Source organism: Lissotriton vulgaris, chromosome 10, assembly GCF_964263255.1.
Source record: "Lissotriton vulgaris chromosome 10, aLisVul1.2, whole genome shotgun sequence".
Lineage (NCBI taxonomy): Eukaryota > Metazoa > Chordata > Amphibia > Caudata > Salamandridae > Lissotriton > Lissotriton vulgaris.
Window position 1 is genome coordinate 784,965,900 of NC_141698.1, and position 27,167 is coordinate 784,993,066.

The window sequence follows — 27,167 nt, forward strand, 5'->3', positions numbered from 1 at the left end:
AGCTTTTTTCCCCAGGAGTAGGTAAGTAAGTCAAGAGTGGTTCACGCCTACTCAGACAAACATCTTTGTGATTCAGGCCTAAAGTGATTCCGGAGCCACAATAAATACTATACAAGTATGTGTGAGCATCACCTGCCAAGCAAACCATAGATAACTTCATTATTCTGCATCTATCAGCAAAAGGTTGTTCCTAATTCAAAAGGTTCAAAAGTTAATTCGAAAATGGTATATGTAATACACAGCCATTCTGACAGCAAAAGTTAAATGGCCACCTTTCAAGCTGTATTACAGCAATAAAGAGGCTAGAATTTCGCCAAGAGGGCATTAATAACTCAAAAGCACTCTATCTATTCTGGGATGGTGAAGTGTTTTGCTCTTTAGTAGTAAACAACGCCCTACATAGTTAAATACATTCCAAACATGACACACAAAAAGATTGTATTATTTGACATGAAACGTTTCCTTCAACTCCTGATCCCAAAGCATATTTTAACCAACATGTTCTCCAACAACAATTTTCACAAGAGGATAGCCCGAGATTAGGAAAATGTCAAACATCTTTACTACATTCTCATGGTCTGATGTTTTGAATGTTTTAAAATTTCTTAGAAAGACTATTAATTAATAAGCAGCAAATGTACAATGATGTTATAAAGGGATGTTTCGTCATGGAAAGTGGAAAGGGGTGCTACCAGCAAAGCTTACAAGTAGGAAGATGGTGTTGGCATAAATTGATCTGCCACCTTTGCCTAGACTGTAATATTGGAACTGTTTTCCTTTACTTACATGCAAGACAAAATAATCATTGATAATGAATAGCATCGTGCAAAGTGTTTGGTGAATATAAAACGTTTCCCCCATAAGAAACGTATTTATTTGATAAAATATTAGGATCAGTTTTGCCATAACAGGTGACTACAACAGAATGTGCCACACAAGTTTTCTTTATACTCTCTTGATGCCACTTAATTCATCTTCCCCACGGTGCATAATTTAAAGTGAATTGCTGCATAGTTCCAGGAGCCGTGACAATAACGCACTAATAAGAAGTCAGCCCCCCCCAACAGCAGAATATGATCCTGTACAAACAAATCACACAAATTGTTTGTTAGGCAGTTGCAAAGTTGTGTGTAACTAGAGGGACACTGCCCAGAGGACCAAGTTGTCTTTGAGTTGGTCCTATATCGAAAAGCCAAATCATACAGGGTTTACCTGTATATCTTCCCTGAGGTATGGGTCAATAATAAACATTGGGAAATTAACATCGGAAGAGTCCTTTACATCTAAGGCTTTATACAGCTTTCTTCAATATATAAAACATTTTCGGTTAAGGACACGTAATAATCTAAGGGCCAGATGTATCAAGTGGTTTCCCATTTACAAACGATTTGATTCACAGAATCGGCCTGTTTGCGAACGGAATAAAGCCTTTTGGAATGTATCAGCCCAAAAGGCATACGCAAAATAGGGAATTATAATTTTTGTGATTACCTATTTTGCTAATGCATTCAGAGAATCGCAAATTACAATGCAGGAAGCGCTTTTCAAATTGCGACCCTGCTTTAAGGAATTGCAATATGCCACCAACTTCAAATCCTTAGAAAAATGCAAATTTTTGCATTTTTCTAAGTGCCATGTGGCGCTCATACATGCCATTAGGGCATGTATGTGTGCCACATGTACACACATGCATATTTCAGGGGTGCAACAAGGTGTCCTTTTGGCACCCTTGAAATTGCATGCACAATTTGCGAGTACCTATTGGGTACTCGCAAATTGCGCATGCAATTCCCATTAATTCCTTTGGGCCTCTAGGCTCATATAAATGAATGGAAAGCCATTCCTTATTTGTGACTCGCAATTTGTGAGTCGCAAATAAGCAATTCGTAGGATTCACAATTTTATTTATGAATCCTACATACTTTGCTTTTTGCGAGTCCATAATAGCGAATCGGTAAAATTTGCTAATAGGGCCTGGCAAAATTCAAAGTTAATACATGTGGGCCTAAGTTACTGTGACATTGCAATATTGGACTGGAAACACATCTTCGAAAATATCAAATACAACTTTATGATGACATTATACACATAAAAAAAGGCATACACTAATGAGCCCAAAGGAGCACAAACCACAAACCACATAGACCTTCAAAGTATTAAGACATTCACATTTAGTACCCTTAGCCGAAACTGTTTTACAATTCGGCCAAAACAGAATAAAACATCTGATGTAAGTGAATCCTCTTTGGGTAATTCTGCAGTGTTGATATAATAGTAAGCCGTCTTGTGTTTCATCAAATAAACACTTCATGTCTTTCATAAGACTGAAAAAGTACAATGTGTTCTTAACTACAACATGACAGTGACCTAACTAATGCAGACTGCCCTAATCAATGATAACAAACGGGATGAAACAATAAATGTGTGGAGATATGCCTACTTGTCATCCAGGTGTACAGTGTTTTTGCCAGTATGAAAAAACATACAGAAATAAACAGAATGGAAATAAGGCTAAAAGAGACAGTGCCAATATGTGTTGCCCTTGGTTTTCAGCTGATGTAGCAGATTGAGTTTGACTAATCCTTACAAGACGGCTTATGAGCATACAATTTGTGTTTTTGCCAAGTCAAATGTATTAAGTCTCGGGATCTCACTATTGGAGCCAATTTTCTAATCACATACATTTTACCGTACCCCTTTTCAGAAATTGCTAGTCGCAGTGGGTTAAATTTCATCCACTGATGTTCGTAGTGAAGAAATCAAAATTATTTTGAAAAGGGCTATGCAGTAGTTACTGCTTCATTACAAATATATTATTCACTGTCCTAAATTAACTCTCATGATTACCTTTCATTGCTCTCGAATTAACTAACAGCACAACTATCAGGTTTAAGGGGCACTAAAATCGTTCTTAAAAATTGCAGTCTGAGATCACAGTGAGTGAAAATGTATCATTCTATTCAAGTGCGAACAAGATTCCTTCTTGCATTCTCTGTTTAGCCAAAATGTGTTGAGTTGTGGCTTGGTACATTATTATCTGAAACGACTCCAATACACGTATTGGTGCAAATACACAGCAGCACATGGGATTCAAATTAAACCATCGCTGAACAAAACACCAGTCTGTTCCAAATTCTCCAGGCACCGGGTAATAAGGCTCTCCCTTGAACAATATGAAACACAGCAAAATATAATGTCGGCAGACCCACCACCTTCACTCTGTCCTAAGAAGGTCCCAGGACAATAATGGGCACCTAGTTTCCAAACGCCACATTCTGAAAATGCTACTGGAACATACAATTAGGTGGTAAAGCACAACCCGAGTGCACATAGGCTAGCTGATAAACAAATTGATTTAAGGTTAACTTTAGAACCTAGCAGACATGAGCAATGCAGAGCCTGAACATTTTGCTGTCAAATTATATCCCCACTGTCTACTCGCCCCACCAGCTGAGCAGAACTTGTTGTACGTGATATGGTCACGTGCAGTAAAAAGACTCATATTATCATAAATAAAAATTTGATCTAAGTTCATTGGGGTGATCTTAACTATTTCAGGGCACATTGGATCAAGAAACATACACACTCTTCCTTAAGTAAGTGTTACTGGCCTTGCACAGTCAGAATTTGAATGCTAAATGTATGTTTTCCAGCAAGTAACCGACATTCCCAAAATGCCCAGTTCAGACGAAAACTTAGTAGCACAGGACTAGAAGGACACGAGTTTACGTTCTCCCATAATCTCTAAAGGAAGCCCTGCATAGCACCTAGGAAATGAAGATGGCTAGTAGTTTTTCCTAACATACTTTAACTTCTGTGTTTCATGAAGCACACAGATCTAGTCCATGTGCATTGTATGGATTATGAATGGCTATAATTTAGGCTGATGTGTAACTTTTAATGTAAATACTCACTGTGGTGTGATGGACTAAGCAAGGGGGTGGTTTCAGGGGTTACACCTCCCTAATAAATGTACTTTCAGGTAAATAGTTGGGTGCAGGTGCTTTCAGTCGGGTCTGGGGAGGTGTCTTTCGGATTTCTCAAGGAATTTTTCCACAAACGCAGACAAAAAAGCAAACACAAACACTCCCTCTTTGCTTTGAAAGTCTTAAAAATGTTGGTCATTTTGCAAAATATTATGTTTTTGCTCACTTGCTATCTATCAATCCGCATTCGTATCCCTTTCAACTGCCCCTTTATCCTCTCTCATGTGTCCTGCTCATCCTGTTATGTATTTTGACATTATATGCCGGCGTGATCAGTGGGAAATCTGAAGCTCACATACCCTACACCCTTTGAATAAGGGCTGAGACATAAAGCATTGCGTAAGAGAAAAGTTTTTAGTGTACTGTAGGGACAAGAGTACAATCAGAATTCTGATTGGCAAGTGTGCATTCAATACTTTGTGGGAAGGAGCGTATTAAAATATGTATGTACGCCAGTTGTGTGTTCTGACTTAAGGCGCCGATGTATATTCAGTGCTGCGTGTATGAGTGTGTGGCGCGTACGCTAAATGTGCATAAAACAGTTCTTCATCCAAGCTGTGTATAGGCCATGTGCACGTTCAGAGCTGAGAGGGACAGGCTTGCATTCTCGTGGGGGGAGGTGGCTGACTGGTGCACATGGGAACGTGTTGATTCATAGCTGCGTGTAATTCAGGTGTGCATTTAGAACTGTGTCTAGGGCATGATGAGTGCATTCAAACACAGGCAAAGCTGTGAGGGGAAGGTTAGTATCCAGAGCTCCGTGGGGTTGGCATGTACTCAGGGATGTGTGCAACAAACCTATGAGCGGACGTATACAGAGCTGTGTGTTTGACTGATGCGATTCCAGCAACATATATGTGCGAGGCGTGTGAGAAACACACTTACAAGGTTGTGACAGGCATGTGTTTATTTGGAAGTCTAGAGGGATCACACGTATACGCAGACCTACAGAGGACGGGTCGATGTGTATTTTGATGACGCAAAGTGGCACATTCAGAAAAGTGTGCATGTGGTACAGGTGTGCATTGGCAGCTTTGAGCGTTGGCTTCGTTCGGAGTAGTGGGAAAAACGAGCATTCATCCAGACCTGTGTGTGGAAAATATGTGTTCCGACTGCTTTGAAAACAGATGGAAATACCAAAAGATATGCACGGTAAGTGTGCATTAGAAAGCTCTGTGAAATATGTATACATTAAAAAATGTGCAGGCTAAGTGGGGCAGTGCATTCAGCGAGGGTCGAGATTACAATCCAAATCCTGAGGAACTGGCCTGCACTCAGAGCAGCGCGTGAAACAGGTGTCAGACACGTGCGCTCACAGCAGTAATTGGAGGGAATAGTTTCAAGGATGTGAGAGACTGGGTGCATTGAAAGCTGCAGGGCACAGGTGAATATGCATGCATTCATTCATTCGTTCGTTCCTTTATAACAGGGATTTATAAGTACCTATTGAAAGCCCTGTATCAGACAGATATAGATTCAGAGTTATGCTACGTGCAAAAATCAGTTCAAAATTGTGAAACAGGTGACCCTTCAGAATGCCATCGTCCATGAGACGCTGAGTCAGACCAGCCTTGAGAAAGCTCACTGGCACGATTTGCTGAAGCGAAACAAGTGGCAACTGTAGTCAAACGCACTCATAGTTAGCATCACGGACACGCGTAACTTGGTCCCACTGCTGTGGTCTTCAAAAGTCCTTTTTGGCATTAAACCCTGCGTTTCACTCTTAACTATTTGTGGTAGTGACGATCAGGTTGCCGAACTTTTGCATTAACTTATTTATTCAGTCTTAGTTGCAAGTTGGTAAATCCATGTAGAGCAGCCAACCAGGAGCAGCCTGCCCGCTGCTGAGCCCATACTCTGACTGTCACTCATCACCCCACAGGCACCCAACATTCCATTCATCATCCTCACTCCAGCATTCCACGCAGCACATTCACACAGGCTGAGCAGCTAGGGAGAAAGCAACATGGGAGAAGCATAAATACATATACAAGATACTACAGTATTGGTAAATAATTAATAGGTCATCTAAACATTCTTCATAGAGTGAGTGCCACAGGAATCAATTTACTCCATCCAGTACTCTTCCTAGAGCTCTTTCCACATACAAGTACACTGGTACATGAGATGTCTGACATGTCACGCCTCTGACATACACTTTTGGGGCCTTGTTTAAACTACCCCTTGTCCTACACTGAGAGATGTATACAAAATGCAGAGACCCCATTCAGGAAGTCTACCCTATCTGCCTTGGAATATACATTCCTTTATCCCATAGGTACTTGAAACATTGCTCCTCATGGAAGAAGTTCGGGGATATGCCCCGATCAGGTTGAGCTGTTTGTATATTGAACACAACACACATTACTGCTGACCCCAGCATCTTACCAGTCCCAATGAAACTGGATAAGAACTGTCACTTCGAGAGCAGTACCAAGTATTCATCTCTACTTCGGAAGATACTCTGTAGCACGATGAGGAGAGGTGTTAGACCAGGACAGGACATCCCATGTTGTTGTCCTCCCCCATGACTGTGACCAAGGCTAGGTCATCAGAAAAACCCTGGTGCAGTGCTTTCCTGCGATGATTGGAGCTGCACTGCCCTGGATAGAGAGGAGAAAGAATAACGCCCTCCTGTCTCGATTTGCACAAATGATGATTCTGAAAATTGAGCTATGAGAGTTTGAAGGCCATCAAGGACCAAAGCCTAAAGCTTCTTGTGAGAATCATGGGCATTTATAAACCACTGGACCATTCTGTTTCTAGCTGGACACTAGGGCTTATCCCTTTCATACATCATTATGTGATAGTATCCGGAAAGACGAGCATTATCATCCCGATTGTGGAACTAGTCAAACTATTTTCCCATTTGTAAGTGGGAACCGGTGAATTCAGTGATTTTTCAAGCTCTAAAAGGTGTTCCGCCACGCACACATATCCCTACCAAGGCATGTAACAAATTCCAGCCACTCAAGATTGGTAACCCGCTGGGTCTACTTTGTGTAAATTCCATTCCAAGTACCAAAAGATCCCTTTACCTGAAATATTAGTTGGAGGTCTATGTGGGGTTCAAAAGAACAGGGTCCAGTGCCCCATCAGTCATCAATGGATCTCAGCTGGCACCCTTAAATATACGTTGGAGTTTTGACTTTGAAACCAGGTCTTGGGCGCCACAAAAGTTGCATCTTTTATGTACTGGGAATCCCAGTTAATTTTTAGATGGAGTTTTTTTGGGGTCTTTGAAACATTTGCGTGTTTTGGATATTGTTTTAAAGAATGTCAGTGGCTTGGTAAGAAGCCAATTGAGATGTTCTTCTGGCCACTCAGAGCTGTTGAAAGACTAGGACAAAGTGGAGACATTTCATAGCATACATCTGTAGCATTCGATGCAGCATGGATGGCGGCCTTTGAGATACGCTGCAACAGTGGAGAAAATTAGACTCAACAGGATCCTGTAATTACTGAGAAGTTGCAATTTTCATTCTATAGAAGAACATTGTCCTTTGACCCCCCATGTTAGTTGTAAGTTACAGAACCTTACCATGTAAGCACTACTCAATAATTTGCAATCATATCTCTAACCCAGAAATCAGCAGCACCGTCTCATATTTTGCTCTGTTTATATCTTAAACTGTCATAAAGGGCCCGATGTAGGTAAACGCGATTTTCCGAATTCAAAATACCGAGGCGGGCCGAATCGGTATTCTGAAATCGGAAAACGAGATGTAGGGAAAAAAATGCGAATGAATACCGAATCGGTAGGCATCGGTAATGAGAATCGGTACGTTCCGATTCGGCACGGTCCGAATCGGAAAGTACCGAATCGGCTAACAACGAATCGGAAATTACCGATTCGGCTACCACCGAATCGGATAGTCCCGAATCGGCGAACACCGAATCGGTAAAAGCCGAATCGGTAAAATCCGATTCGGCAATCATAGATTCGTAGCCATGAAAACACACCCATGGCGAAAAAGCCCATAGGAATGCATTGAAGGAACCGAATCGGCTTTTACCGAATCGGATAATACCGAATCGGATTTTACCGAATCGGTAATATCCGATTCGGTAAAAGCCGATTCGGCAAAAGCCGATTCAGCCAATGAGGTGGCTCCCCCTCCCCCACCCAAACAGGGAGTGGCAACCCTGGCAGGTGCAGCTAATTAAGAAGTTTCTGGAGAGCCAGCCTGAGCTCAACACTCACAGTTAGCAGCAGTGGGAATAGGAGGTTGCCAACTGAACTGAAGAACATGGCAGAGCAGTCAGAAAGCCAGAAGTCCTCCCAGAAGAGGAAGCCGAAGTTCACCACCACCGAACTTCAGGTGCTGGTCGAGGAGGTGGTGAGGGTGCACCGCCAGCTGTTTGGCAAGCTGTCCCTCAACGTGCCGGACAGCACCAAGAGGAGGATCTGGGCCGAAATCGCCCAGAAGGTGAATGCTGCGGGTGTCACCCCCAGGTCCATAGAAGAACTCAAAAAGAGATTCTATGACATCCGCAGCCTCACAAAAAGGAAGATGGCTGAGATACAGAGGCAGGCTGGAGGCACTGGAGGAGGCAGGAACCCGGCGCCACCCCTCACCGAGCTGGAGGAACTGGTCTCCAGCACCATTGAGAGGGAGAGTGTCAGTGGAATCGGGACCCTGGACAGCTCTGCGAGAGCTACAGCTACAGGTAAGAAGCATGCGCATCATGACACACCCTACCAGACACCTCCCCATTAGACACAATGCATAGGCAAACCCCAGCACAGTACTGTCACCAACATACAAGAGACAAGCATCATGGTACATGTAGTCAGCAGAAGTTAGCTAAATATGGCAGTGCAGAATCACAAGACAGGAAACAGTGTGACACAGTGTAAGGAGATGCAAGGACATGTGGAATGCTATAATTGTACTGACTGTAATACATCGGCACTCAGTTTACAAATGCTTCTTTGTACCTAGGGGCCCCATCAGGCGGAACAACATGGACATCAGAGGGAGCAGCACCGTCTGACACTGCAGTCGCAGGGCCGAGCACAAGCCAGGCTGGCCAGGAGGAGGAGGAGGAAGGAGACACCCTAGGGCTAGGTATGGAGGGAGACCTGGTCATAGACTTCGATGCACTGCACTCCCCACAAATGGCCAGCACACCCCCCTTGCAGTTCTCCCCAGAGAACTCCCCTACAAGGGACACCATTCCGCCTACACCAGCTCCTGCCACAACCATGGCCTTGCCACCTGTACGACCTGTCCTGGGAGCAGGGGCTCAGGGACCGGCCAGCTCCACACCCCCACCAGTGGCACCCCAGCCCACTCAGCAGGCCGGAAGCAGCAGTGCCCGGCGCCGTACCATCACCACCACTGCTGCACCAGCACGGGAGGGCAGTGTATTCCTGGGCCTCGAGGGACAGATGGTGAAGATTCAGAGGCAACAGGCAAGATCCACTATGGCCTGCCAACGCCAGCTCCTGCAGCACAACCTGCAGATGGGAGAGTTGGTCAAGGGATTCCAGGCCGTCGTGGAATCGAACAAGGAGGTGACAGCAGGGTTAGGCAGGCTAACCACTGCCATCACCCACTCATCTAGCAGACAGGAGGAGCATGAGCTGGTGCGCAGGCGGGATGCCCGTGTGCTGAACCGCGCCATGGGCCGCCTTGCTGCGGCGACGGCACAACTGTGCCATCGCAGCGCCAACCAGGAATCTGTCCTTAGTCAGCATACGGCTGAGCTCACAAGGGGGATGGCCCGGATCACCACTGCTATGGAGGCCATGATTATTTCGAACACCGCCTCCAATCCTGCCCTGGACCTGGGTGATGCTGGGGACAGCAGCAGCCGCAGCAGCCCGGCCAGCGCTGCGTCTGAGCCACGGAGGAGCACCAGGCGCTCCGCTGATGCTGCTGGGCATTCAGAGGGGGCTGAGGGACGCCCCAGTGGGTCTGGCAAGCGGGCAAAGAAATAGCCTTGCAAGGGCGGGTGAGGCAACCTGAACCTTGGACTTTATTTTATTTCCCATACACCATTTTTTGTTGCACATCAGTGCTGTAACTGTGTTGCAACACTATTAAAATTTGTTTTTTCCAATCAACATTTTGCTGTCTTTGCATCTGTACTCAGTCAGAAATAGTTCTCAGTAATCTCCTCACGTCTGTATCTGCCATCACTTGGCGTACACACCCCAGCTGGCTGTGTCAGTGGCACAGCTTCGTCGTCGTCATGGTCCTCGTAGTCAGACAACTCCACCTCAGTGCCCTTTTTCACCGCAAGGTTGTGTAACATTGCACATACAGCTATGATCTTGCAGCAGGTGATGGGGGTATACTGCCTTGCACCTCCACTCTTGTGCAGGCATCTGAATCTACTTTTCCAGATGCCAAAGGTCCGTTCGACAACATTCCTTGTGCGTATGTGGGCCCGGTTATACCTCCTTTGGCTGGGTGTGGAGGGGTTGAGGTAGGGGGTGAGTATGAATGAGCGGAGGGCATATGCACTGTCGCCTGGAAGAGAAAGGGGTCACATTAGACACATGCATACATGTATTCCACCTACCTACTATGTGTAATGGGGGTCTGATGATGTGTCTCACCTAGGAGGTATCCTTCTCCAAATTCGCCAGCCATCAGCCGTGCATATATGCCGCTCTGTTGGAAAATATAGGAGTCATGGGTACTCCCTGGAAATGTTGCTACCAGGTCTGTGATGGTGCACTTTGCATTGCAGATCACCTGCACGTTGATGGTGTGTGTAGACTTGCGATTGCGGTATATGTATTCGGTGTCCGCTGGTGGGCAAATCGGAATGTGCGTGCCATCTATGCAACCGATGATTTGGGGAAATTGTGCCATCTGGTAGAAGTCAGCTTTGGTTTGTAGCAGTTCTGCGTGGGTTGCAGGGAAAGAGATGTATTGGTCCATCCTGTGTATCATGGCGTCAAGGAATGTGTGGAAGAACCTTGACAGGCTGCTCTGGCTCACCCCTCCTGCTGCTGCTACACCACTTTGATAGCTGCCAGACGCTAGCAGGTGTAGGCTGCATAGCACCTGGATGTGCGCAGGGATGGCGTGTGCCCTTGGGGTGTGGTGGTCCAAGAATGGCTTGAGATCCCTGATGAGCTCAAGTATGGTGTCAGAGTCCAGCCTGTATCTCTGTAGTATCTCTGCCTCTGTGAGCATGAACAGGGTTATCCTCTGTCTGTAGACCTGTTCATTTCTTAGCCATTCCCTCTGTCCTTCCTGCTGTAGCCGTAGCCGCCTCGCAATGACATAGAAAGCTGCCATCCTGCAAGTTGCAATGCATTTTGGGACTGTTTATATGGGTTGGAGTTGGTTACCACCTGATTGCAATCCATGGTAAATACCGAGTGAATTCTACCGATTTTGAGCCGATTTCGGTGTTTCTGTGCCTCCCTACATCTCCCCAACTGTCGGAATCGGGGAATTTCCCGATCGGCGATTCATACGAATCGGCATGTTTTCCGATTCGGCTCATGTCCGAATCGGTCTTTCTACCGATTCGGTACATGGACCGAATCGGTGATTTTCCGATTCGGTGTCACTACCGATTCGGTACATGGACCGAATCGGTGATTTTCCGATTCGGTGTCACTAACGAATCGGTACATGGACCGAATCGGTCTTTGCATCCGATTCGGTGTTTTTCCGATTCGTTACATATCCGATTTTCGGTATGTGCGTATCGGATTCTTTCCCATTCGGTACTCATTCCGATTCGGTTTTCACTCCGATTCTTTATGTTTTTTGTTCCCTACATCTCGATGGCTGTTTACCGATCGGTAAGGGCCAAAAATCGGTATTTTCGGCCGTTACCGATCGGTAACGCCCTACCTACATCGGGCCCATAGTTCTTAAAACAAATAAAGGTTTCTTTTTTTAATGTACACCTTTGCTTTGACAATGAGTTAATTGTGTATGATCCCTCTCTCAAACTGAAATTGAGTACCAACCCTTCCACCACCTCCTGGAGTAAGTCTTGTCTGATTGGTCTGCCTAGCACTGGACACTCAAGGTTACAAAGGAGGCAGTATGGTTATCTGATTGGAGTACAGTAGTCCCACCAGTCATGTATCCCCAGTAGTAAATGACAGTATAAAGTATGGATACTGATAGCAACCCCTGACTGCTGCAGAACCCAGGGAAAAGACCTCCTAGCGTAGGACAGGCGAATATTACTGTGGAGATTCCAAGGCCTTGGGGTGAAAGAAGTTATCAAACAAGAAGTAGGTGTACATCCAATATGGAGTCTTGGAGAGGCAAACACTCAGAAACACACATTCAAAGAGTCATGAGGGTGTTTTACAACTTTGAGGAGCAGGTATGTATTCAGACTTGTATACTTAAAAGACGTAAAAGAAAAATCAGTCATCAGGGGTGCACTCAGTCCTGTTAGCAGTTGGTGTGCATCAACAGGTTTTTGACTCAAGTGCTTTAGAGAAGTGTGAGGTTGGGTACACAATTAGGGCTGTGTGCGACAAGCCATTTTTGAGTGGTGTGGGGACAAGTATAAATGAGGCTCTATGTAAGGACAACTATAAATCCAGGGCAGAGAGAGGGGTGTACATTCAGAGCTCTGTGGGGCAGGTATACCTGCTGAGCTATGAATCTACGGGTGGGTACTCAGTGCTGTGTGGGATATTTGTGCATTTGGAGCTTAGTGGTACCTTCATTCCTTCAGAACTAAAAGCATGACAGCTGTGTATTTACAGCTCTGAGGGACATGCAGGCTTCAGAGCTCTGCAGGCCAAGTATAGCTTTAGAAGCCTATAGCGGGTCAAGTGGGCACTGAGAGCTATATGTAACTACTCTGCACATTGTTATGTGGGGTTAGTGTACATGCAGAGCCACATGTGAATAGAAGTGCACGCAGGGCTGGGTATGGCAGACGCTGAATCAGAGCAAAGAGAGAGATGGGTGTTCATGAAGAGCTGTATTTGCGGCAGCTGAGCATTGAGAACTGTGATAGTCTTGTGTAAATTAAAGTCTGAGTGGGATAGCTGTGTACTAATAGCTATATGGGACAATTGTGAATTCAGATGTATATAGACCACGTGTGAATTATAAGATGTGCGGCACAATTGTACCTTCAGCGTTGCATTGGCCAGGAGTGTTTATAGAGTTATTTGGGATAGGTAGTTATTTAGAAGCATGGGGGCAAGTGGTGTCCCTAAGAGTGTTGTGTGGTCCATGTGTGCATTTAAAGTTGTCTGTGGGGCATGTGTGCAATCAGAGCTATGGCTGGTAAGAGCGCATGATTCAGGGCCGTTTCTGTGCTGTGGTTTGAGTGGAATTCTGATTGGGAGGGGTCCAGGACAGTGCTGGTTTCCAGGTGATCACTGATTTGAATGTTTATTGCTTTCTCCAGGACTTTAGCTGGGAAGGGGAGTAGGGAGATTGGCTGGTAGTTTTTGAGTTCTGCCCAGTCCGCGGACGGTTTTCTTTAGGCACAGTTTGACCTTGGAGGAGGTAATGGAAGAGTCTTTTGCAGTTGCGTTTTGTGGATTTGAGTTTATTTGTGAACCAGCTGACGTGGTTGGGAGAGGGGGGTCTGTCCGGTTTGGGGGGTTTAAGGGGTGTGACTTTGTTGGTGAAATTGGTGATCCAGGTGTATACGTTTTCGATGGCCTCCTCTAGGTTGTAGGAGGAATCTTGCTGGGAGGTGTTGAGCGCAAGTGCCCAGAGATCATCTGTTACCTTACTCTAGCTCCTGTGGGGGTGCTGGGGTGGTTGGTGTTGGACGAGACGTAGAAGTGGACGATTGAGTGGACGGACCAGGTGACTACCTCAAATGTGGTCTCTATTTTTCTGTCTCATGTTGGAGTGGAACTCCCCTTTGCAGGTTCGATGTGTCTTAGGTGTTGTGACAGCCAGTGCAGGGCCTGCGGTGTCATAATGTTCCATTCACAGTCTCTGCTTCAGCTGTTGCTTGAAGGGATGGAGGACTGAGCGGCACAGTGGCCAATAAGCACTTATTCAATTAGGTGCACATGAGACATGTGAACCAGAAAGGGGCAGTGTACCGAGAGCTTTGAGGCAGAGGCATATACACTAGTGAGAGAGGGTGTGCATTCACAGCTGTGAGACAGAATAATAATAATAATAATAATAAAACGTTTATAAAGCGCCTGGCTGCACAAAACTGTGTGTCCCCGCGCTAACTGCTAGAACAAACCAACTCCAGAGGAGTAGTGTAATGGAGCTCATCAGACGACTTACTTACTAGGGAACAAATGAGTTTTTAATTTTGCCCTAAATCTGATTTCGGAAGGTTCCATCCGCAGGTGGAGTGGAAGGGCATTCCAATATTTTGTGGCCAGATAACGGAAGGATTTCCCTCCCATTTTAGCTGTTGTGATTCGGGGAAGTTTAAGTAACATCATGCCTGATGATCTTAAGTCTCTGGTCGGACGGTGGATGGTGAGAAGACTTTTCAGGTAGTTAGGGCCCTTGTTGTGAGCTATACGGTGGGCATAGCAAAGGGTCTTGAATCTCTAATTCTCTCCTTAATAGGGAGCCAATGAAGTTTGGATAATGCTGCTTTGGTAGATGTTTTTCTTGAGAGACCGAGCACCAGTCGGGCTGCTGTGTTTTGTACACATTGAAGCTGGTGAAGGCCCTTCTGGCTGAGACCTATCAGGAGGGCATTTCCATAGTCCAAGTGAGGTGTTATCAGGGCATGGACTATGGTTTTTCTAGCTTCGATGGGAAGAAGATCAAGTATCTTTCGGAGAACTTTTAATATGCCAAAGCACTTTCCTGTTATTTTATTAACTTGGGTCTTACCGAAGAGGTCGGAGTCCAGCATAACGCCTAGATTTCTAACCGTCTCTACGGGACTAGGCAGCTTTCCCAGTTGACTGGGCCACCATGCGTGAGACCATGCGGAGACATCTTTCCCCACCACCAGTACTTCGGTCTTGTCTCCATTTAAACGGAGACAGTTGTTATCCATCCAGGTGGCTACTGCCGACATACAGTTTGAAAAATTGGTGGCATGATCTCTTCTATCCGGGGTCAGCTTGAACATCAACTGTGTGTCGTCAGCGTAGCTGACAATGCCCACCCCAAAATCCTCTACAATGTGTGCCAGGGGTTCCATATAGATGTTGAATAACGTAGGGCTCAGACTAGAGCCCTGTGGAACCCCATGGCTCACCCTGCGAGGCGATGATCTGAAGGGTGGACAGTGTAGCTGGAACGATCTGTTGGTTAGGAAGGATTGAAGCCAGGCAAGTGCTGGGCCCTTTACTCCCATGTCCGAGAGACGAGACAACAGCGTTGAGTGCAGCACGGTGTCGAATGCTGCACTGAGGTCCAATAGGACCAACGCTGCTGTCTCGCCTTCGTCCACCATCCTCCGAATACATTCAGTGGAATATAGGACTGCCAATTCAGTAGAATGGCCTGGTCTAAATCCCGATTGGGAGGGGTGGAGGAGGGCTTCTTTCTCCAGAAACTCCATTAGTTGTTTGTTTGCTACTTTTTCTATGATTTTGGCACAGAACGGAAGAAGTGAAATTGGCCTTAGGTTTTGGAGTTGGGAGATGGGAATGTTGGGTTTCTTTTTTAAAGGCATCACTTGAGCAGTTTTCCAAGCTTCTGGAACGTAACATTCCTGGAAGGATAAAGTGATCATGTAACTGATTTGATCAATTAGTGTGTTTTCCATAACTTCCTTACTTTTTTCCGGTGGGCACGCATCGATGGGGGAGCCTGAATGTATTCCCTTGATAATATTCAGTAGATCCTGTTTATCTGGGGTAGTGAATGTGGTGAGTAAAGATTTGTGTGTTGGGGAGGCTATATTGTCTACATTGCTGTTTACAGGAGTTGTGGAGTTTGTAAAAGTGGCATGAATTTTTTCCACTTTTTCTACAAAAAAGTCAGCGATTTGCTCACATATCTCAGTAGAATATGTATCTTGAGTGTCTAATCGTGTGGGAGTTGTGAGTTCTTTATAGACGCAAAACAACTCCTTCGTAGGATTGTCTGCTTACTCAATTCTGTTTTTGAAGTGATGACTTTTCTCTACTCTAACCATTTTCTGATATTTTTTTAGTTCAGTTCTGTAGCTTTCCTTAAGTTCAGGTGCATAATTTTTCCTCCTTTTACGTTCTATTGATTTACATTGGGCTTTTGCTATTTTGAGTTTCTCTGAAAACCATGGGGCGGTTTTGGATTGTCTAGCTGGAGGTTTGGTGGTCCAGGGAGCGATTTTATCTAGTGCTTTTCTTATCCATAATTCGTAGTTGTCCCATACCTCTTGCAAGGAGTGACCTATGGTTGGGGGTTTCTCAACTAGCATGCTATTGAAGAGTTCCGGGGTGAATTTTTTCCAATTCCGACGTTTATGAGAAGGGAGTTTTGTGGATATGGTTTTTGTGGGTTCTCTTATTATCTCAAAAGGTACCATGCTGTGGTCAGACTAAATTAAAGGAATTGGAGGAGAGGTCTTAATTCCCTCCCAACTTGCAAAAATCGGGTCTAAGAGATGTCCTTGTTGATGAGTGGGAATAGTAGAGAGAAGTTTTATATCTACAGAATTAAGAGCAGGCATCTGTGAGACAGAGGCCTGCATTCACAGCTGTGAGGAAGAAGCCTGCATTCACAGCTGTGAGGAAGAAGCCTGCATTCACAGCTGTGAGACAGAAGCCTGAATTCGCATCTGTGAGACAGAAGCCTGCATTCGCATCTGTGAGACAGAAGCCTGCATTCGCATCTGTGAGACAGAAGCCTGCATTCGCATCTGTGAGACAGAAGCCTGCATTTACAGCTGTGAGATAGAGGCCTGCATTCACACCTGTGAGACCGAGACCAGCATTCACAGCTGTGAGACAGAGGCTTGCATTCACAGCTGAACTGTGAGACAGAGCCCTGCAAAAGATGTGTGTGCATTAGATCGATGAGTCTGGAAGAGCTGTGCACCAACAACGAGAAACAGCTGCGATTTAAGGGTTCTGGGGACAGGTGCGCATTCAGACCTAAGGGCAGGTCATACGGATGTTCAGAGCTACTTGTGAGAGGTGTGCAGACAGTTTTTCACGACTTTTCCTACAGAATTGTATGTAAGTAGGAGGAGAAACATCCTTTACAACAAAACTTTTTCCACGCAGTACCTTTACAACGCAGAAATTACAACGCAAGTCGTTACAACGACTTGCGCTGGAGGGCGCTGTAGGATAGGGAATAGTTTAATTTACTATACAAAAGCTTCCCTACTATCCACGGGGACTGGAGTTGGAATAGTAAATTAAACTATTCACTATCTAGCGGCCCCCAACGCAAGTCGTTGTAACGACTTGCGTTGTAAAACCTGCGTTGTAAAGGCATGCGTGGAAAAAGCATGCGTTGTAACGACATACATCCAAGTAGGAGTACATTCAGAGCTTTGTGCTATGGGTATAAAATCAGGGCAATACCACAGGTAAGCATCAGGAGCTCTGTGTGACATAGCAGGTAAGCATTCAGAACTGTGGTGGGCAGTTTTTTTTACTCAGGTCAGAGACTGGCAGTTTTGTATTAATAACTTTAGACGTCGGTTGCGTAATCAGAAGTGTTCAGGTCAGGTGTGTATTCCGAGATATGTGACACGGTTATGCATTCGACGTGTTGTGGGTCATGTCATGTGTGCATTCAGATTATCAGGAAGAAAGTCCTTCCTTCAATCGACGAGTGGTACGGGTGAACATTTATAGGTGTGGGTGAGGCCATGTGCAAGCAGGGCTGTGAGTGGCCGCTGTGCATGAAAAGCCATTTGGGTCAGTGCTCAGACCTGTATGGATCCTGTGTATATTCAGTTGGGCATAGAACTTGTCTGCATTTATACCTGAAAGGACATGTATGCTTTCAGGGCTGCGAGAGCCAGGGTTGCGGAGGAGCTGTCTGTTGGGCAAGTGTGTTTTCAGAGCTGTGATGGGACATTCAGAGCTGTCACACACAAGTGCAGGGTCAGTGCTCTGAGTACGACACAAGTCCTTTCACAAGCATGCACAAGATAAGTGCACAAACTGAGGAGTTCTTTAAGGCTTGTTGTTCAGGTGGTGTGTGGTCTGGCTGTCCAGGCTGAAGTTTCTCTTTGCGGCTGGGCCTTATTCATTATCGGTTTGGTAAAGACACACAAAAAGTATAAGATGATATGTGTCCAGGCTAATTCAATCGTTTCCATCCAGCTGTTGTAATGTGTACATTCTACGCTCGAATGCAAAGGATAAACAGCTACATGCCCGGAGCTGCTAGAAACAGGTTTGAAATAAGAACTGTGCATGGGGCAATGCCATATTTACGGCTGTGCGCACAAATGTGCATTTAAAACTGCGATGCTAAACAGTGCATTCAGAGTTGTGAGGTATATGTGTGCATTAAAAGCTTCATGTCGGGGAAATAGTCATTCAGCGCTATGTCGGAGAAGTGTGTCAACGGAGTCCTGTGATACGTGTGTGCAGTCACAGCTGTGGGGAGCATGTCTGCATTCCGTGCAAGTGTGCACTCGTGGCTGTGTGTCTGACGGGTGCACGACCAGAGTCAAGTGTGAGGCACTTCTGCATTCAGGACTGTCAGAGAGTCGTGCATGTAGATTTGTGAGTGAGAAATGAAAACATTTGGAGACTAATGATTCAGCTGTGCATTAATAGCTGTGCGAGTCTGGTGTGCATTCGAAAGTGAGCGAAACCAGTGTCGATTGAAAGCTTGGTCCGTAAAGCGTTTTCGGAGGTATGTGGGAGAGGTCTGAATTCAGGCCTGTGAGCAAAAGGTGTGCATTCAAATTTGAGGAAGTCAAACATGCTTTCAGAGTCAGGCGAAGAATGTGTGTATTCACACATTTGCACAAAAACATTCATGTTTGTGTGTGGCCTTTATATGTGGAACAGGATACCTCTCAGTGACCTTTTGTTAGCACAGATGTGTATTTACGGAAGTGTCACAGATGTGCATTGAAAAGAGTGTAGCAAACGTGTGCTTTTAGGGCAGTGAATAGGACAGTTGCACATTCAGAGACATGAAGTACAGGGCTGCATTCTGAACTGCTTGAGAGCCATGTGCTTAAAGTTGGGCGGGCCAGGTATGTAACTTGGGTCACCCATGAGCCAGATGCTATTTCAAATATATGCTGGAGCGGGTTACATCAAGTTCTGTAAGGAGCGGGTATGCATAATGAGCTGTATGTGACTCTGGTGAGGAGTCACAACTTTGTGAAATTGTAATTGTGTCAGGTGTGGAGGTTTATAATAAGAGTTGTGTGGTTCAGGTGTACAATCACAAGTTGTCACAGGAATAGGTGCACATTCAGATCTAGGTGGGACAGGTAGCATTCACTGGCGGATACATGGCTGTGTGTAGGACATGTCTGCAGTCTCAGCAGTGTAGGATAGGTGTGCCTTCAGAGCTATGAGAGACACTGTGTGATAAAAGCCATACACCTGCAAAGTGATCCACGCTTTGGTTTGGGACAGGTGTGTAATTTCAGCACTTAAGAAAATGAATGTATTCAGAGCAGTGAGGGCAGGTGTGCATTCAGAGCTGTGAGCGCCAGGCGTCAATACAAAGCTCTGAGGCACACCTCAACATCCACAAGTGTTTGAAATAAAGGTTGCTATGTTGCACTACTTGATTTTTTTCTGAGAAGAGTTTGCCAGTTACTTGGTCTATTGGCAAATCGTCTTGGCAGACTTACATCTGCTATTTTCTATTAATTTGAAACTGTTCGAGTGCTGTGTGAGATAAGTGTGTATTCAAAACTCCTTGGGCAGGAATGCATTTAATACACGTGGGGCAGGTACGCACTGAGAGCTGTTTGGTTTAGATCTGCATGCAGAGCAGGGCGAGGCTCGCACTCGCTGTGGTGTGCGAGGCAAGGGTCCATTCGGGGCCTGAATAAGTCCAGAACTGGAGCAGACAACAGTTGTACATTAGGGGACATGAGACACAGTGGTGCAGATGCATTCAGAGAAATGTAATGCAGGTGTGGAAAGGCAGAATGCAGTCAAGTCTTCACAGAGCTGTTTGAGAAATGTTTACAATTACAGCATTGAGCAACACAGCGCATTCGGTGCCATGAGAAGCGCATTCAGAGGAACTTGGGAAGTTGTGGTATTTGAAGACAGGTGGAGGAGCGCTCACTTAGAGATAATATAGTCAAGTACTTATTGCAGCTTGTTCTTATATACGCTTAATACCATGCCGTTTCTAAAGACAGCGAAAAAAGAGCTTTTCTATGGTAAGATTTTGGGACCAGCTTTGGAAGGATGAAAGGCTGAGTTGGCCTTGTTTAATTTGTGGCGTTGACATCACATCAGATCTCTGTGGCGAGTGGTAACTCATTGTGCAATCTTGGGGGTTATATGTGGGAGTGGCGAAACGGCGTGCCTTCCGACCTGAAGGGAGTCCATGTTTTTAAATGATGTGTGAAACAAGTAAGCACTGAGTGGTTAAAGAGTCTGTCGTGTGCAATGAAAGCTGTGACTGGCAGGTGGGCTGCAACAGGTACGTATTAAGGGCAGTGGGGGTAGGCATGCACTCATATCTGTAAGGGACTGGAGTTTTGATCGACAGGTGTTAGCGTTGAAACATACAAATGACTGCATTTGGAGGTATGCCATTTGTATGACAGATATGAATTCCGAGCTGAATGCCACTGGTGTGCACAAGCTGTGAGAGACAGTCTGACTATAGAGAAATATATAGCAGGTGTGCATAGAGGGTAGGCTGAGATATGCGTGCCCCCAAGCCACATGGGTGCTTTCACAGCAACTTGTGAAATATGTGCACAGATGTGCTGGACATGTATGCACTCAGACACCTTGGTGGGACAGATGTGAATCCGTGGTCATGATGGACAGAGGCGTATTGACCGCTGGCTCTGGGTGGATACACATTCTGAATACTACGAGATAAGTTTGCACTCCGAGGCATTATGAGAAGAGTGTGGAACATGTACATTGAGATTAATACGAAGGAATTTAGAGTTATGTGGAACAGTTTCGCATTCTGAGTTATGTGGAGCAGATGTGCATATTTAGAGCTGGCTGTGTGGGTGAGATGTGCATTCAAAGTCGTGTAGGGCCGGTGTGCACTCAGAGCTGTGTGGGGCAGGTATGAACGTGAATCTGCATCTGGCACTTGGACATGTGGTACTCTGTGCAAGACAGTTGTCCAATCAGACCTGTTACGCGGAATATGTTTACTTGAAGTGGTGTGTGAGATGGGTGGGAATTAATTTTGAGGTATACCAGGCACGTGAGCTTTCACAGATGTCTTTAGAACGGGCGTGCTTCGCGGACTCTTGCAAGACAAGTTTGGATTCGGAGCAGCAAGCAGGCTACTGCCTGTTCAGAGATGTCCACGCCAGTTGTGCATTAAAGATGCGTCTCGCATTTGTGCATTTAATAGTGCTGGAAAGACGTGTGTTCATGGCTTGTGGGTGTGAATTAATTCAGAACTGTACAGAACATGTAGAAGCTGTAGAGAACATGTGGGCAGATGGGAAAACAGTATTGTGTCCAACAGGTGTATCATCAAGGCTGCGCGTGCCAAATCTGTGGTCAGAGCTGTGAGCCAGACGTTAGTCAGAGCTGTGAGTGGCACAGATGTGTATGTCATGCTGTGTGTGGGCCAAGGATGGACCCAGAGCTATGTGGAGAGCATGTGTGAATTCAGAGCTGTGCATCTTTTAGGTGTGCATCCAGTGGTCAAAGGGGCGGGATCTGAGGGGCACAACGTGTCCGTACTTTCTTTATTTAAGAAAAACAGGTCCTCAAAAAGACAACCACCCAAGGGTGGTTAATTGCCAGAGCTGAAATGTTAGGCAGGGAGTCTCCTCTGCTGTGAAACCGAGGGAGGGGAAGACAGCTAAAAAAACCTTCTTGCCAGGGTGCCTGCTGGACTGAAAGAAATATAAATGTGCACAACTCGTCAATCTGCAAATGTAAAAGGCTCTTGGAAGCCGATATTGGCTTTCACTGATGGAATCACCTGAGGCTTCCTCATGACAGATGTATTCTTTATGAATGGTATTGCAAGGGAGTTACCAGCTGAGCTGTGAAGTGTGTGCTTCTCAAAGACAGTAATTAAAACATTGCACTAGGTACAGCTAAGGTATAATTAAAATCTATGTTTTGGAAGTATTTTTATATCTTAAAACTTTTTGCACATTTTGTAGCAGCCTATCTTATACTGTGAGTAATGCACGTTTAGATAATGACTTACATATTCACAGTGCTTTTAGACACAGACTGGAGCCTTGTAGCTCTTAAAATACACATCACTATTCTCAACTGCACCAACCAGGATCTATTTTCCACTGATTAACTTAACTTGAATTTTTTTCCATTTAAACTGTTATTTTATAAGTAGTTACGTGAAGGTGAAAGACCAAAAACAGTGACAGAATATTCTCCTGTATCGCACCCAAGACATGGAACGACCTCCAACAACACAACAGAACCTCCTCCTCACTTCTTGAGTTCTGTAAGAAGCTGAAGACCTGGCTCTTCAAATAAGCACCATGGGACCACACACCTTGCCCAAGAGCTGGGATACCCTCTCGGAGATTGGTGTGCTATACAAACCAACATAACAATATTTTGTTTTTTTAAGCCATGCTTTTGACCCCGCCCCATGCTAACACCCCACCCACAATACGCGCAGCATCACAGTCCCCATACTTTCTTTTAATGCAATTCCAAAGCACGTATGCATTCATAGCTGCATGGGATGATATTTTGCATTCAGAGCTATCTGCAGAACAGATGTGCATTCAGATGTGTAAGGGACAGGTGCATATTAAAAGCTTTGGGTGGGGCACTCATGCAATACAATCTCTTATTACAGGTGTACAATAGGTACTTTATTACAAAATGCACAGCTGTGTTTCTGCACAGCTGTGTTTCTGCACAGCTGTGTAGACCGTGTGTATTCAGAAGAGTGTGTTGTATAAATACGTATCAAAGACATACAAGCGATGGGCCAATTGCTTTCAAGTAGCTGGATGCTCAATGTTCCACAGGATCCCACATATACCTCTCTGACTAGGCCTAACAAGGCCTAATCTGGTTTGGGGTAGCGTTCCCTTCTGGAGAGGTCTCCCCCAGGCAGTTTGGGATGGACTGTTTCCATGAAGAGCAGTCAGTACTGATCTGTATAAGATAGGCCTCTGCCTAGAGGAGCACTGTGTCAAACGCAATGGATTGTAATGCTACCTAGAGTAACTGCCAGGGTGTTTGACTATTTGCAAGCATTCATACATCATTTTTTGCGCATACATGTATTCAGAGTTGCCGCTGGGAGAAGTAAGCAGTCAAAGCTGTTTGGGAGAGGAAGTGTGCATTCTGAGCAGTGTGTGAACAGGTGTACGATCAGATCTATGTCAGCCATGTGCACTTTCACAATTGTGTGTATTTAGAGCTCTGGACTAAAGGCGTGCATTTAGAACTGTGTGTGACAAGTCAGTATTCACAGATGTTTGTTTTGGTTACCCATTCAAAACTGTGAGGGTCACTTGAACAACCCATTCTATATGTAGGTCAGTGCATCTAGAGACTTGCTAGGAACAGGCGTGCATTCAACCAGAGTAGATGAAAGGCTTGCATTTACAACTGTAAATTGCGGGTGTGCAGTCAGACCTCTATCGGCGACCAATACAACAACTAGCTGAGGGACTGTTAAGCGCCGTGGCAAAAGTATGCCTACGAGGATTCAATGTGCACGCGAGTAACGTATGCACTTAGACCTGCATGGGAATAAACTGCTTGTCAGACATGTGAGTTCCAATTGTAGGTTAATAACCATGTGCATGCAGAAAATGTCGAAAGATGTACATTAGCGTTCAGATGTATATATTAGGTAGGACATGTGCAGTCAATTTAGAGCATGGCAGGTCGGCTTTTATAGCTGAGTGCGGGGAAGACTATTCCTAGCCGTGTACAGGACTGCCCAAGGCAGCCCACAACTTTTAGACAGGTGTGCGCCCAAAGCTGTGCTTTCTGAGCTCGTGTGTGTGACGTAGGCACTTGGAGGTGTGTCTTGCACAAGTTTGCATCAGGAGGCGCGAGCATGGGATGTTTGCATTCAGGGCCCCGTGTGACTGAGTTGATCAGTGGAGCACAGAGATCTGGTTAGAGTGTGAGATTGTTTACTTATATAATGCACACACTCTGCAGGTGAAAAGTTTTGCAACGTGGGACTGTCATTTCTCCCCCTAGGCGTAATTAGAAGATGCGACATCATCCCCAGCCCACCGGCTGCATCCATCACATCTCCTGTGCATGGTCCCGCCTCTCCACTCCGGCCAACGGTATGCGCCCGCCCCCGCTGCACGTTTTGGTGAGGGGGAGACATGGCCTCGCGAGCCGGTGCAGCCCCGCCCCCTAAGAACCTCCAACCCCCATCCCCGCTAAGGTAGTGACCCTCAGGCAGGGCCTACCCTGACAGCCAGCCGTGGCACCGGCCGACCCCGTGGCCAGTTGCGCGAGCCGCCTCCCCCTCGGGCCGCGCGCTTCCTGTCACAGACACGCGTGGGGAGGAGGAGGGGCATGGCGAAGTGCGGAGGGGGGTATCAACCCCCCTCCTGCACCGCTGTCTTCACCACACCTAGCAACCACGGTGACAGGACGCAGGAAGCGAAATGGCCGCCTCCGGGGAGCCAAGCGACCGAAGTGGTCTGTGGGCCCGTCCTCCCCCAACCTTGCATGCAATGGTCTCTCCCAGGCGCGTTAACCGTTCCACCGGGGAGGGGCCATGTCCGTGGAGTGGGGGCGCGCCGTTAGCGCCCCTAGGGCTCAGGAGGCTAACTCGCACGCGCAGGGGGAGGGTGCAGCGGACGCTCGCGCTCCCGCCCCCAACGGAAGACGAAAAGGGGGGGGCGTACGGTAGTGGTGGGTGGGCCCTCGCCGGGTGTCACTTACCGATATGATTGTCTTCAATGTGTTCGATGAGCTCGGCCAGAGTGGCGAAGTGCTGCCCGCAGCCCCCGAACCGGCAGCTATTGGAGAAGAAGGAGGCGGCGGCGATGCCCGGCATCATGGTGTCTGCATGGGTGGAGGTGGGAGGGAGATGCCCCGGAGTGTTGGGGGCAGACCGGGAGGAGGGACGGGAGGCTGCGGCGGTGACAGGAGCAGCAGCGGCGGAGCTGCTCGCAGGGAGGGCGGGGGAGGGGATGGGAGATGAGGAGGCAGCAGCTGGAGGAGGTGGGACCAGGGCTGCCGCCGCCGCTGCCTGCGCTGGGAGGAACAGCTGGAACTGCCACCCACCACCTATCCTCTGCAGGAGGAGGAGGGAAGGGCGCTGACTGACAGTGCAGACATGCCCCCTCGCCCCCGTCACTTGACTTCACTAGCATCCCTCCGAGTGCAGTGCGCCGGCCTCCACCTGTCCCCTGCCACCGTCAATGAACAACGCTGGGCCCTGTGAGCATTTAAGACACGTGCATGCCCTTCACCTTCCACCACACCACTCGTCTGAGTGTGCAGAGACTTGTAGTAATATTATTAACACTGGAAGGTGAGTTCGTCGACGCAGGTGTTGGTTGGTCAGCCCTACTACCCCTTTTTAGAGCACCACCAGCGTCCCAAATAAACGAGACGTACACTCTGAGTGCATTTTGCATGGACATGCCTCACTTTTATTGCAATCGAGGTTTTATTTCCACAGACCTCGCTCCCCACTATAGAAGCCCCCATTAGTTAGTGCATACATCTTTTACCCAATGCTAACATAAGTACACATGACACAAATCTAACCTTCCGAACATGGCTTCAAGTGGAATGTAAAAAGTGCGGGTACTATGTAATTAAGGGAGCGGCTTAAACAGGCAAAAAGTGATTACTATAGTTTGCCATCCCACTGTATTTTAGTTCCTCTCTGATCTTTCTGTTGATGCATCCAGATGTATAACACAGCGCTTGTCATACACCTGAAGCCAATCAGGACAATTGGCATTGTGAACGGTTGTTAGCCATTTAAGATAAATGAGTACGGTAACAAAAGTGATTTTGTTGTAAATGATTAATATTGAAAATGATTAAATTCTGACATTTGTTTAGACCGTATATTAAACTTTACTGAGGCCTGTGGAAGGGATAGAGGGCCTCAGTGTCTCAATCCCTCCGGTTGTTTTTGCTTTGTTAGACACGTACACACAGCCTTTTTCTCACCACACTCCAATGCTACAACCTGAATTAGGGGAAATTGGCAAAACACAAATACATTCTCGGAGCCAAGGGATTGACTGGGCATCTATTCCTTACGGCTTGTTTGAAGGAAGTAAAGAACAAAATCTCAGAAGAAAGAAAATTGTCTTTTGAAGCAAATAGATTGATCCAAGGAGGACTAAAACAGGATACAAGTTCCTGAAGTAAGAGCGGCATTTGTGTTATCGAATCTGGGTGAGGAAAATTCCTGTACAATGTTATGTTAAACAACATCTATAAAGCTCACGTACGCCAAAAAAGGCTTTATGGCGCTGATTAAGAGAAGGGACACCAAAAATCAAAACCTCGCCAAAAGCCTTTTTAAAAAGCCAGGTTTTTAAAAGCGATCTGAATCTCGGTTAGGCAGTTATGCTTCTTATGTCAGAAGACAGAGAGTTCTAAAGATGTGGCGCTATCGCAGAAATCTGGCACCTACCGGCCTCTCCTTTTAAAATTTGGGAACAGCTAACAGATTATGGTGGCCTGATCTGAGATTGTGTTGTAGTGTATAACTCTGGAAGACACAAAAGTTTAACTTTTTCCTTAAAGTGATTTAAAATGAACACAGCCAGTTTTGAAAATGATCCACTGGGCAACTGGGAGCTAGCTATAGAGCTTTAGTCAGGCAATTGGTGGCCCTGATAACTTGGCCTCGCCCCTTCACCTAAGCAGCTAGTGAAAAATCTTGATTGAAGTTAGACCAATCACTTTCCATGAAAGACCACGCAAATGCCACTTGTGGCAACTGCTTTGCCACCATGAGGATTCTCAAAAAAGCCCCCTCCCTTGGTTTCCTGACGCTGACAGGAAACCTCTTGTCCAGGCTCTCATTACTAGCCACTTGGACTGTGGTAACACTCAGCTGACCTCAGTAAACGAGACCTTGTTGTCCAAATTGCAGGTGATCCAGAACACTGCTGCCCGGCTAATCTGCAATCTTCCTTCTCGCCCACCCTCCTCCCGATTCTTTGGAAGCTTCGTTGGTTTCTGATTAGAAAGCA

At 46.1% G+C, this 27,167-nt stretch overlaps 1 protein-coding gene across 1 annotated transcript in view; it reads right to left on the reverse strand.

The window, feature by feature from the left end:
* JAZF1 (JAZF zinc finger 1) overlaps nt 1-25,233 on the reverse strand; it is a 641,974-nt gene extending 616,741 nt beyond the window's left edge. Inside the window, exon 1 of the mRNA XM_086941708.1 lies at nt 24,883-25,233. Coding sequence (XP_086797834.1) covers nt 24,883-25,000 — 118 coding nt within the window. The 5' untranslated portion in view covers nt 25,001-25,233. The remainder of the gene's footprint in view (nt 1-24,882) is intronic.
* Nucleotides 25,234-27,167: the final 1,934 nt, after the last annotated feature.